General features: G+C 42.1%; 1 protein-coding gene across 3 annotated transcripts; it reads left to right on the top strand.

The window, feature by feature from the left end:
- Positions 1-5,404: 5,404 nt before the first annotated feature.
- On the top strand, positions 5,405-13,127 carry HEBP2 (heme binding protein 2). Of its 3 annotated transcripts, none has more exons than XM_028723555.2 (5): positions 5,405-5,602; positions 5,935-6,010; positions 9,094-9,229; positions 9,631-9,811; positions 11,069-13,127. In XM_028723555.2, exons 1-5 carry the CDS (start codon positions 5,574-5,576, stop codon positions 11,244-11,246), a joined length of 600 nt encoding a protein of 199 aa, XP_028579388.2. In that variant the 5' UTR covers positions 5,405-5,573; the 3' UTR covers positions 11,247-13,127. The 3 variants fall into 3 exon arrangements, with proteins under 3 accessions (XP_028579388.2, XP_028579387.2, XP_077782079.1); XM_028723554.2 differs by having other exon boundaries at positions 5,406-5,623; XM_077925953.1 differs by having other exon boundaries at positions 5,408-5,630.
- Positions 13,128-13,215: the final 88 nt, after the last annotated feature.

Genomic DNA, 13,215 nt, shown 5'->3' with positions numbered 1-13,215 from the left:
ATTCTAACATTCTATCAGCATATGACCTACATGACACAGTTTTTAGCCTGGTTCCTTACTTATTCTTCATAATTATTATTATAATTGTTATGGAGCACTTGGAGGTCAATAGGGGGCCAATAGGCCAATCTTATTTAAAATCAAGCTAACTGACAGAGGCTTAAGAAACTGGATTATTTGGTATTGCATTGAAGTAATAAATATTGAGGAAAACTAATACAGTCGGACTTCCACTAATCTGCAATTTTGACAAAGTTTTACTTTCCATTTCTTGACATTCTACTGAACTAAGATGTTTTATGGAAGCCTAACATTCTACAACCATGAAATAAATTGTCATTTGCCTAGCCGCCACCCCTCTCACTTCATTGCATGCAGATCACTAGTGTACTAAGGTGACCTACATGGTCAATAGCAATAGCTAGGGCACCCAGGAGCAATTGTGTCAGTGGCTCTACGCATCTCACAGTGTGATGAGAGTCTCAGCAAGTGCCAGACATCCTCCGGAGTGTTAAGGAATACAGTGATTTCTGTCTCTGTGGGTGGACCATCATATTGGTGCCCCACCCTTGCAGAATGAAGTGACCATATCCAGCCCAACTCTGTGTAGAATAATATTTATGCTTATTATTTGCTGGCTGCCAATTCATTTCTGGGCCCAATTCAAAGCGCTCACATTAGTATTTACAGCCCTAAATGACTTAGGCCCCAAGTATCTGAAAGACTTGTCTCCTTCCCTACAGATCCTCCTGGGTGTTTTGATCAGCCCTTTTGCTGGTTATACCTCCCTAAGTAGTTTCGGGGGTGGTCTGAGAGAAGGCATTCTCTGTGGCAGCCCCAAACAGACGGCTTTTTAATAACAGAGCTTTTGGCAAGTGCTGAAGATGCATCTCTTCACCCTGGTCTTTTGAGATGTGTTTTTTCAAGACCCAGCCTATTCCTGTGATTACAAACTGCTTAACCTGCTTTAATTTTCAAATTTAAATTGTTGTAACTGGCCCCAGGACCTGCTAGTGAAGGGCAGGTAATTAATTCCATAATGATAATGGTAATAAGCCTTATTCGTGCTAGCTGGAGGGGGAAATGGTATAAAAGAAAATTCCTGGATGCCAAGATCCAAGTTCGGGGCAAGTACTCTTTGGTGAGAGAACTCCATCAGAGAGTTAAAACTACACAGTATGCAGCAAAGTAAAGTGTGGAAATATAGGCTGTTAGGACTTTTAAAATGCATCTTTCCAAGCAGTCCTCTTTTTCCCCAGCATAGTAAAAGGACACACATTTAGTAAGTTAAAATGGGTGTACTTACAAACTCTCCAAAGGCCAGACTCTTATCCTTTTCCATACATCAGTCTGAAAGGTCGCGCAGGCAGCAAAATTTAGTTTTGTTCCAAAGTGGTGAGAGTTCCTAAATTGTTGGCATAGGAACTTAAGAATGGCCTGTGAGAGCCATGCAGGTTGAACTAGCACAACTAGCTCAGACCTCCTCATCTGCCACAGGTCCTGTGAATCAACAACATGTGATTGCCTACATATGGTAAATTAGAGCACAGGTGATCCTGAAAACTACTGATGCACCTCTCAACATCTGCCATCTCCCTCCTGTCTCGGTCTCCCATTTTCACAGTTGACATGACACTGATACAAGCTCATGCAAAACTACTCAGGATATAAATGATGAAATACAGTTTTCTTTCTGGCCATTAGTCATCTTCTTCCTATTCTGTTCTCTCACATTTTATTCTATCAAACTGTGGCAAATTTTATTGCAAAGGAGAACCATTGATCCTTCTTCAGAATCTGTCCATATTGCTTTTGTGATGTAGGAGGAGGGATTTGCTGAAGGGGTGGAGTTTATTTCTAGATTGGTCACAGCTGTGGCATGGTGCAATTATTACTGGCAATTCTAATAGTGAGCTTTTGTGCAAGATGAGATGTGAGAGAAGAATCCATTCCATAAAGCTAACATTACTCATCAGCCAGCACAGTGGAGCGTCTTAACAGGGAGGAGGCAATACAGAAGGGTGAAATCAGGGATGCAAAGTAATAACAGAGAACAAGACCAGGTCAAAAGTAAGCCTCTTATGAACCTGCTTTCCTCTCCCTTGTTTCCCAATCTCCAACTATCTCTCAGTCTATTTAATTAACTTTTACATCAGATACACAAAAAGGAATACAAAAGCTGCAGCCTTCATTCTATATAGTGACTTTTTCAGTCTCTCAGATTAAAGCATGCATATGTCATTTCCTAATAGGAATTTTGAAAAAAAACCCAACTTGTTCAGGACAAATTACTTTACAAGAGAACAAAGGTGCAGAAAAGGTAGTGACCTTGTTATCACAAGTAGCAGCTGAAGCAGTAAACCTTAAACCTTTAAAAAATACAGTATTTATTGTATTTTTTGTCAAACTTGAAGTAATGTCATTATCAGAATCAGGATAACTGAATAGTTGTGTGATAAATTTAACTGTTCAGAACTCCTTTCTAAGTTCTTGTAGTAGTCCAAGCTTTAGGGCAACGAATCTCTCCAAAAGGTTGCTTGGTCTCCTGGCTGCCACTAGTCTATCATTCACATAAACTAGCCTGAGACAACCAGCAGGAGCTCACATGATTGAATGTCCCTCCATTTTAAAAAAAATCAATCCACCTACATAGAAAACTTTCACAAAACCTAAGGTAGAAGCTTCTCTGTGATATCTACTTTTCTATGGGGGTGGGGTTTGTTTTAAGAAGAACTCATTCACGCGAGGCCCCCATCTGCAATTTGAAGTGGCATGTGGACATAGGCGTACCACTTCATTAGTTGTCTATGAGGTCTAAACTCCATAAGGCTTTGTTGGTGGGCACTGCCTGGTTAGTGTTGACATGTGACAGGGCCTTCTTAGTGCTGGTTCCTTGTTTGTGGAATGCCCTCCCTCATTACTATCAGGAGAAATTTAAAAACATTACTGTTTATCCAAGTATTTGATGACAAATAAGATATTGCTCCCGGCTGAGATCCCTGAAATCACTGGCTGAGATTATTCTCGTAAATGTTTTTAGAATGCTTTTATATTTTTTCTTTCACTCTTTGCTTACTATTGATGGATTTTTCTGCCCTAAATTCCTTCAGGATGAAGGATAGGGTATAAATTGAATTAATGATAATGCTGCTTTATTGCTTTGATGATGATGATTAACTGCACAATTAAAATCATTACATAATTTATCTCATTAAATATAAATCAGTAGGAAATAAATAAAACCATATAAAAGCACCACAGCCAGCCTCCTCATTCCCAGCACAAGATACTGCCACACTCAGCTTACTTGAACCAAAAACCAAAAAGAAAAGGCTCTGGGCGGCAGCAAAACACAACTCTCGGGGGAACAAGTTCCATAAGCAGGAAGAAAAAATGAAAATGCCCTATCATGTGAGCCTGTCAGTCAGTCTATCATACTAGATGGAAGATCCATAAGCAGAGCCACTGAGGCCAATCTCAAGACCTCCAGAGGTTCATATGGGTATAAATGCTCCTTCAAGCAGCTCAGTCCTAATGTACCGATCTGGTGTGAAAATCATGGCAGTACCTATCTCGGGCCAGGATTCCACACTATACGCATTCCATGCAATGGTATTGACTGTGAGGAACAAAACAAAGCAATACATGAGCAACAGAGGATCACTGGTGCAGATGTACAGCTGTCTTCTTTGGGGTAAGGTGCTACGGTGGTACAACTGTGCTGTTTCTGTGGAACTGCAAGAAAGTTTAGCACTGTCACGAACAGCAGATTGGAGAAGAGACCTGCTTAATGCCACACCAGTATGTGATATTTCATTTAAGCAGGCAATGATGATTATGCAACAATGTTCCCTTGTTCTCCTCTCCCTCTTCCACCACGTATGGTATCATTATCAGAGCTGATCACATTACAGAGCCAGGCCTCATTTATGTGACCTTCATAAACATTTTTTGTCAGAGGTTTAGCCAGTTTAATGCCTGAAATGTGTGTCATATACTTCTGGAGCAACTACAGTTTAAAGAGCATCAAACCATTTAAGGGGAAAAAATAAAAATCCACATTCTAGATATTATCTCTGCATCAACTAATTCTCCCTAAATCTGATTTCCACTCGAGTCTGGGCCTTCATTTATGAAAGCAGATGCAACATAATTGCTTAATATACCAGCGACTTTGTATCCACTGGTTCTAATTCCCTGTCAGTCTTCCTTACCAAAGGATGATCTTTTCCCTCCCCAGCTCCTGGCTGCTGTGTCTGTGCTTGGAAAGCCTTTTATAGTGTTATAAAGGCTTTGCCTATTGGCTTCACTGCACAAGTGGGCGACTGCAAATTTTTACTAGGGTTGCTTTGTGTGTCACCATTATGCCCACTTCTAGATCTTATTTGTTTACATCTTTAGCTGAAAGGTCGCAACAGGGAGAGTTGGTGATTTTGCAATGCCACAAATTAAATTATATTTTCACCTCTCCATTCCTGGGCTATACTTTTCTTACTTACCTGGAGCTTCAGTTCAACCATTTCATTTCTAGAAAGCAACCGATAAATACCTGGGCTCTGGTCCATTTTTGCTATGGAGAACATTCCTAGCATGTGGAGATGCTGTTCATCCCTAAATGTGTCAGGGAACTATGAATGTCTTTTTTGCTTCTCACCCCCACCCGCAAAAAAATTGCAATTCTGCAGGAGGGGCACTTGTTCCCTTTGCATTTTAAGAGAGGGTGTTGAAAACTTAAACTCTTTGGTCTGCAATCCACAAAACACTTGTCGGTGCTGCTTCTCAGACTGAAAACATTTAATCTGCGGGTCGCTCCGAGAGCAACTCGCGTGCCAGAAGTTTCGCCCGCGTTTCTGCTTCTGCGGACCACTTTCCTCACAGAGGAGCCTCAGAAGATGAGAATATGCGGAGGAGCACGAGCCAACAAGGCGCCCCCGCGCATTCTATAGTACGGGGGGGGGGCACATTTGCGCTCCTAAAAGAGGCGATGCATCTTCTCACAAAGTTGGGAGTGGGAGGAAAAGAGAGCCAAGGCGCGCGAATGCCTTCGGCTCTCAAAGGGCCCTTGTCATCTCGGCCGCCCCCCCCCCCTTTTCCCTCCTCCCGCTTGAGGCATATGACAATCTGCCATTAGCTCATTCCCGCATCCCCCAGAATGGCTTGGGGGCCAGCCAGCCAGCACAACAAGCAGCATCTGACACCAAGCGGCACTGCAGGGCCAGGAGGAGCGCGCGCCCGTTCCCCGCCCACCGCCCTCGCCAGCAAAACAGCCGCTCTCGCTCCTCGCTCCCCACCCCTCGCGCGCGCGCGCGCACCCTCTCACACGTGCGAAGCTGCTCCTTTGAGGGCAGCTAATCCGGACGCCTCTCGTAGGCTGGCTGGAAAGGCGGCCAAGTGCCCCCCCCACCCCCCAATGCCGTCAGCGGCTCTTCCTCACAACTTTGCAAGGGGGGGGGTTGTTTGCTCCCCTCCTTTGCAGCATAGTGTCCCAGGCCACCTCCCCTCCCCGCCCTGGGTGTTTCCGACGCCACGGAGAGCGTCGCCTGAAATGTTGTTACACAAGGCGCCGGGGCCTTATGCAAGGAGAGCGAGGGAGAGACGGAAGGTGCTGCCGGCAGACAGAAAGGCAGGAGGCGAGCCGAGAGCGAAGGGGGATATGGGTAGAGGGGATGCGGCGGGGGGGTTTGAAAGGGCAACGGGGGGGGGGGGGGGAAAGATTGCGAAGGTTGCGCTTTGGTTTCTGCTTTAGGGAAGCTGCGCCTTAAAAAATAAAAATAATACTAGGCGCAGCTTCTTGCAATACATTTCCATACTGGGGGAAATGTTTCCACCAGTTGCTTTTCTGCATACCCCGTTGAATACAAAGGGAAGAGATGTGCAGGTGCACATGCAGAACGTGGAAGGGAAGCTCTAACGTCGTTCCTTTTCTCCACCCAGGATGCTGAAGACTATAAAACAAGCCCTCTTCTCTACTGGGCTGGAGATGCCCAAATGGACAGCCCTGCCAAACCAGGTGACCAGCGTTTATGGTTGTTGTTTTTAATGACTGGAAGGTGACTTTCCGCTTAATCCTTGATCGCGTCCAGTAAGTGGAAGGGGAAGAGATTTGCACACATGCATACACACGTCCCTGAGCGGAGTCCTAAACACAAATTGCTTGACTAAATATGTGATCGAGTGGGCGACACCTAAGCAGGGGTTCATTAGGTATGAGAGTTCCCTATTGCAGCTGGAAATATCACTGTTGCCAAAAAGTCTAAATTTTGTGTTCAGCAAGACTTCACTGGAAGATGGAAGAACTAATGCAAGTATCCCAGGGAAAATAACATGAAAACATCCAACAGGCATAATTTAATATAGCATTGCCCCCTCCCCTGGGTATTATCCTAAGCCTCTCTGTTGACTCCACATTTTGTCTATGTATTGACATATGTAGTAGGTGGATGTAAAGGGTTTTTTAAATGCACAAGGAGTGCTTTGAAAGCAAAGTTATGAGGTACGGTGGTTGAGTAATGCAACAGTGTAAATGAATTTGATTAACCTATTATTATTTTTGAAAATACCTTCAGATTGCAATTTAAATCTATGTCATTGATTAAGGATAACCTTGCATTACTGAGAGAACCTGAAGTTTGAACTCTGTTAACATGGACACCATGCATTTTTTCTTGGTAAAAATAAATATTTACAAATACATCTTTAAAATGTTAAATGTTGCAGGTTTAAAAGTTCTGAACATGTTTAATCATCAGTGGCTGCAGGAAATATATGTGTTCAGAAACAAATTTTAATGCTGAGCTCTTCTAGGACAAAAGATTGTAGAAGTGAACTTCGGCTTATAATCCTTCTGTGTGGTTTTCAGCCTTTGAAGGTGGAAAACAGTGGGCTAGGAAAGCAGGGAGGGAGAAATGCATGCTAAGGTGTTGTGAGAGGAAAGCTAGTGTCTACATACAGATACCCAGCCAGATATTAGGTTCCTGTTCTCAAGTGGATCATCCGATTGAGTATTGCAACATTGGTGCTCAACTCCCACAAAGACTTACTTATTGCCAAAGTAAACAGCAAGCTCATGTAACATTTCTCCCAACTTTTTTTAAAAAAGAAAATCAGCTGGTGTTGGGGAGGGGAAGACCGCTGGGGTGAAGAACAACGTAACCCTCTTCCCTCTGCAGGGGCTTTGCTATGTATTTAAAAGATCTGAGAGCACAATGCAGTAGCTCCCCACCCTCTCTATGAGAAATGGGGTCGTGTGGTGGGGGGGGGGGCTGAATGTTCAGAAATATTCAGCTGGCACCTGCTCTTGTTTTTTAGATGCTTTCATGGGATTTTCCAAATTACCATGTTGCTTCTGCTATTTCTTTTACTGGGCCGTGTGGTTGGATGAATTTTAATTTAAGTTTTTATTTGATCATTGTTAGTGGTTTTATAAACCGCCTCAAAGACTCAGTCACAAAAAAGCAGAGTGCCTATACTTCAAACAAATTTTAGACCAGAGTTCAAATCCCCACTCACCCCATGAAGCTCACTGGGTGACCTTGGTTCAGTCGCTGCCTCTCGGCCTAACCTCCCTCACAGGACTGTTGTGGGAAGTAATTAAGGAGCAGGGAAAAACTTAGGAAAAAATGTGGGATATAAATAAGTAAATATTCCCCAGGATTTGTCATTGGTCCTCTTAACATGTACCAGGAGGGCAACTGTTGCATTAAGGGAGCCCCAACTGTTAAGGGGCAGCTGGGTCTCCTCCAGGCTCCCCGATTACTGCTTCCCTTTTTCTTCAAACCATTGATTGCCATGCAAAACTTCCAGTGGCAACCCAAACAGTCAAGCAGATTGTGGTCTTCCAACAAGATGGATGAAGAAAAAACTCTGTGGCACATCTATTCCTCCTCCTCCTGCCCAAATACACTTAAGGACTGAACCTGGCTTTTCCACATGATGCTGCAGCAGAAACGCCTTCAAATACTTACAAAGTTCTTCAGCAGCTGTGTTGGTGGGCCCAGTACTTTCCTTTATAGTGCTGGGGGTTAAGCGGTTGCAGTCACTGTTTCCACCACCATCTTCCTTATTTCTCAATGCTGCTAAGCTCTGTGGCATCTCCTGCCCCCAATATACATATCAGGAGTGAGGCCCTGATTCACTGAGAATAACAAAGTTATTTTATTTATTTACTACTCTTTATGTACCATAGTTCCTGCAAGGTGGCAAACATAGTTCTCCCACTGCCCATTTCACCCTCACAACCACGCTGGGACTAGACAATACATTTTTAAAAAGAGAGGACCTGGGACACTCAAAGATGACTTGTTTACCTGGGATTAACAGTGCCTGGGGTTAGTGGTAATTTCCTCACTCAAAAATTGTCTTTTACAAGCTGCTTTTCCATCATGGAGAACAGTGAGCTTTCACTATTTAGTTGGAAAAATAGCAGGAAGTCCATTTTGAAAGGGAAACTGACCAGAGGAGAAAAAGTTACCGGTAATCAGTTCCTCCTCCCCGCCCCCCATTCAATTGCTCTGGGTGGCAACCTCCTATTACTACTATTCATGAAAATAAAAGCAGTAGCAAACTGCATCTGCTATATGGAGTCTACTTTGGCCCTAAGCTCTTGATCTGAAGGAGTGTGTATGGGATCAGTTTGCAGAATAGCAATGGCAAATGACACTAGTGAGATAAAATCGAGGAAAGAGATTGGTTTGTGTGTTTTTGTAACAATTCACAGCCCTTATCACAATATGCATTGTGATAGGCATTTCCTCTGTCTAGTCCAGGGGTAGTCAACCTTTTTATACCTACCGCCCACTAATGCATCTTTCTTGATGGTAAAATTTCCTTACCGCCCACCAGTGCTCGATGGAAGGATTCAGCTTGTGCCGTGGAACTCCCTACCGCCCACCTAGAATCCTGAAACGCCCACTAGGTAGGGACCAGGTTGACAACCCCTGGTCTAGAGACAATAGGGAACACAATTTCATTTACTCGTTTTTAGTTGCTGTTCCTACTTTCCTTTTAAAGAGTTCAATAACTATGCAGAGTTTATTGTATGAAAATTACCAGGTAACAAGTCTTGATTTGTCTCCCGTGGTTTTTTTTCTTAAGGCTGCTGATTATGAAATTCGACAGTATGAACCAGCCAAATGGGTTTGCACATCTGTTAAAACTGTGGACTGGGATTCAGCTATCAATACTGGTTTTACTAAGCTCTTTAATTATATTAAGGGCAAGAATGAAAAAGGTAAGGTGTGTTTTGCTCTACTTGTGTTTCCCTTGAAATCAGCTTCCCTTTGGCGGGAGACAAACACTAAGCACACATTCTTCCTCTTCTTCTTGAAAATATACCTCAGGTGTGTCTTTTTGGTGGGGGGATGTGAGAAATAGTAAAGGAGAGAATCCAAATTTCTAACTAAAAACCCAACATCCCAAAGGAATTTTTGTGTTGGAAAGCACAGGTGATGTCATCTAGTTCAGTCTTATTTCAGGTTGAGGTCCTGATCACTCTGGTACGGATTAGAGATGCTCTTGCTTCTTTCATACCCCCTGCAATCTTAGCAATCTATTCCTGTTTTATTCCATCCTTTCTGTTGTAATGTTTTGATAATGTGTTAAGTGTAGCTAGTAATATCTTGCCTCTTGCAGGAGTAAAGATAGACATGACAGCTCCAGTGACATGCTATGTGCAGCCAGGTGCTGGCCCGTTCTGTGAGTCCACAACAACCGTCTCTTTTTACGTGCCACCTCAACACCAGGCAAATCCACCTAAGCCATCAGAGGCAGATGTCTTCATTGAAACGAGGCCAGCAATTACTGTGTTTGTCAGGTAAGCATGTGCGTCTATAACCTGCACCAGGTGTGGAGAACTACAGCTCCCACTTTCCCTAGCCATTGGCCATGCTGGCTGAACTGTAACTCCCATCAACCCCAAGACTACCTCCATGTGGCCAACACCATTTTTGCAATTTATCTTGGAAAATGTCTGCTAGCTTTGACTGCCACCTTGTGGTAACTGTATTGTGTCAAGGTTTTATGTGTTTCATGAAGGTGCAGATATGGGAGGTGGAAGAAACTGGAAAGAAAAACTGCTGAAATTAGAAGTTTAATAAACCTTCTTGGATGCTTCAATGGGGAAGATGAGCCATTTCCCCCATTAATATTTTTGCTATTCTTACTGCTTTGTGGAGCTGTAAAAATCCAAACTGCCCTTCAGGCAAGCCACACAGTCCTGGTGAAATGTATTTGTGTAAACAAGAGCTTTCTCCAGTGCCTTCTCGTTTCTTCTTTCCCTTAAAAGTGAGCTCAAAACTGGGGCCTGCATGTTCTTGCTCACATATGTATTGTCTGTGACATTAAAAGCTGTTTTATATATACTGGGAGGCTCTACAAAAACCTTGGAAATCGATGTCTGCATTATGAGGAGGCACTGTGATGGGTGGTTTTGTCTCCACAAATTCATATATATATAAATGAACTGGTGCCTTCATGTCGGTGCTCCATCCTGGCCCAGGTTGCAAAAGAACTGCAGTGATTTCTTTGAGACACTAGTTATTAAAATCATAACCCACTGTGTAGACAGCTTCCATGTAGCTACGCTGGTTCACACAAACATTGTGTCCAAGAAATTACTGCCCAAATTCAAGCTCGGTGGCATTGTCATGGGATCTAGCCATGCATGTGAAGTGGCTTGTAGAGTTTCCCATGTTCCCACAATGCAGGCCATATAAGTTACTGCTGTCCTTACCTGTAGAAGGAGATTGAGCAGTTGCCACACAGCAGCTTTCAAAATGTATACACCAGAATGTTGCAGAGCAAGAATCTTTGAATCCCTCTGCAATGAAATGGAAAGGATTCTTGTTTCCGCAACATAAATTTAGTTACATATAAATGAAATCACTGATTTGGACCATCGTAGGTAGAAAAATTGCTTTTCTGGGGCATATATTTTACTAATACTTGTTTATGAGTGTTGATTCCATGTGGCTTGCCTACATTTGTCTATCACGCACACAGGTGTTCTACTTAGAACATAAAACAGTAGTCTCAACACATACAGAATACTTTGTTTTTTTGTTCTCAACAGATCTTTTGGAGGATTTGCCAATGCTAAAAAGAACCAGGATGAAATACTGGCACTTGCTGAAAGTCTGAAGCGGGATGGAAAAACTTTTCAAGAAAAGGTCTATTATACTGCTGGCTATGATAGCCCATTTAAATTGCTGAACAGACACAATGAAGTTTGGCTTATCAGGAAAAGCTAAAACCTCAACAATTCAGATTATAGCCTTAATAACCATAAGTGCCCTTAACTAAATATATTTCCTAATATTTTCCTACTTAGCCCATTGCCTTAATATCTATCAGTGCCAATATAATACTTGTTTCGCAATGTTTATATATAACTATATAATAAAACTTCCAAGTGGTTTACAAAAATGTAAGATGGCTGTATAGGTTGCTATAGTGTGGCTGCATGTGCAGCCATGCATCACAGTGAACATGTGACCAGACTGTCTCTTTCTGCAGGCAATTTCTCTGTCCTTATAGCTGGCTCAACTCCACTGACGTCAGTATGGGAACATTATAGCTTCTGAACTGCTATGCAGATTCCATACTCCTAAGGTACGGGTAGGAAACAAGACATAAGCAGTTCTCAGTTGATTAGGGTAGCAGAAGGTAGGAATGCACAGGCCCTGATCTCTGATTTTAACTAACGCATGTTGAGCACAAGATTCCTGCATTGCAGAGAATTGGACTCGATTACCCTCGTAGTCCCTTCAATCTCTCCAATTCTGTGATTATATGTTCCTTTTTACTGCAGCCTTTTAAAAACAGTAGTTAAAGGGTCCATTTCAAAAGGAAGGAAGCCAGGCCTCTTCAGATGTCCTGTAATAGTTATGGTCTCAATGGCCTAATTACTAGGGCATTAAGGACCTCCATTGTTGCCCCTTCAGTAATTACTGAATCAGATTTTGGGGTAGGAAACTGATGCTTTAATGGGAAAAAGGGGCTTACTGTAACCTTTGTAATACTTTTAATAATATTTTGTAAATTTTTTATCCATATTACTTCTCAAAGTTACAGGAATCATTTAAAACCTTTACCATTTTGATATCTAAACTGAGACTAATTTAGATCACGCTGACATTAGTTTTAAGTTTTTGCCTTTGGGCACTTGAAAGGAGGGGGAAATGGCCCTCAAACCAATTGGAATTTGATGTGCCTGCCTTAATGTTCCTTCTCACATTATAGATACATCAAGAGATCTTTCATAGAAACCTATGTGCCATGTTGCCACAGTGAAGATGCAGTGTAGGTCAACTGGAGGGTGGTGCTGGAATAGCCACTTACATGGGCATATTTTCATGGAGAAGACAACATGTGGTGCCCATTCTCCAGTACTTTATATTAAATGGACAAACTGTGTAATTTTCAGCACATTAAAATATTCAGTTATTAGGCTTTTGAGGACTTTTCGCCTTTGGAATTTTGTAAGGTGCTATATAATAATTTTTAAGTTGTATAAAGTGTGACTTTTGTAAAACCAAAATGTTAAATCAAATAATTGACACTGAAAACTACCGACGCTGATGTTGCCAAACTGTAGTGCTGCTCCTAGCAAATAGATCATACACGTGAAGACGTATCAAAAATAATATGAAGGGGTAGTGTTTACTTGCACATTTAAGTTTTAAGCTCTGAAATGTCGCTAGCCAGAAAAGCCTTGTGTTTGTACTGAACACATAGATGAGCTTGAAAGTGGACTTGAAACCATTTGACAGGCTGTCAGTCTTTAGAAAGATATAGCATCTATGGGAACATGTGAATTAACAGGAAAGGCTGAATGTTGTTACTTTCTTATACACTTAGCTTTAAAAAAAATATTTGCCAGTTAATGTATCTGCTAATGCGAGATGCTAATAGTATGTGCAATCTATTTACACTAGCAGCTGTGACAGATGAATGGAAAACACAATGGATGTTTTCTTAGCACCTGCTCTAACAGAAACCAGCAGCTTCATTCAGCTGCAGAGAGAAATGCTACAAAGCTGCCTATTTCAGTGGTAATAATATAAATAATGTGTCCCATTGTCGCCAATAAAATTTGTCATTAATAAATACAACTAATTTTTAAAAAAATAGTTTCCTTTGTTCTGAGGATATCATAATGGTGTATTTTTCCAGCATCCATAAACATCAGGCTTTGGGAAGCAAAAAGTGTTCATTTAT

Source organism: Podarcis muralis, chromosome 3, assembly GCF_964188315.1.
Source record: "Podarcis muralis chromosome 3, rPodMur119.hap1.1, whole genome shotgun sequence".
Taxonomy (NCBI): Eukaryota; Metazoa; Chordata; class Lepidosauria; order Squamata; family Lacertidae; genus Podarcis; species Podarcis muralis.
This window is presented reverse-complemented; position numbering and strand designations above follow the sequence as displayed.

Excerpts from the sequence above, each read along its gene's own strand:
- HEBP2 (XM_028723554.2), top strand. The coding sequence starts at position 5,574 with ATGCAAGGAGAGCGAGGGAGAGACGGAAGGTGCTGCCGGCAGACAGAA. Across the intron at positions 6,011-9,093 it reads GGACAGCCCTGCCAAACCAG|GCTGCTGATTATGAAATTCG; the intron begins GTGACCAGCGTT and ends TTTTTTCTTAAG. Across the intron at positions 9,230-9,630 it reads TAAGGGCAAGAATGAAAAAG|GAGTAAAGATAGACATGACA; the intron begins GTAAGGTGTGTT and ends TGCCTCTTGCAG.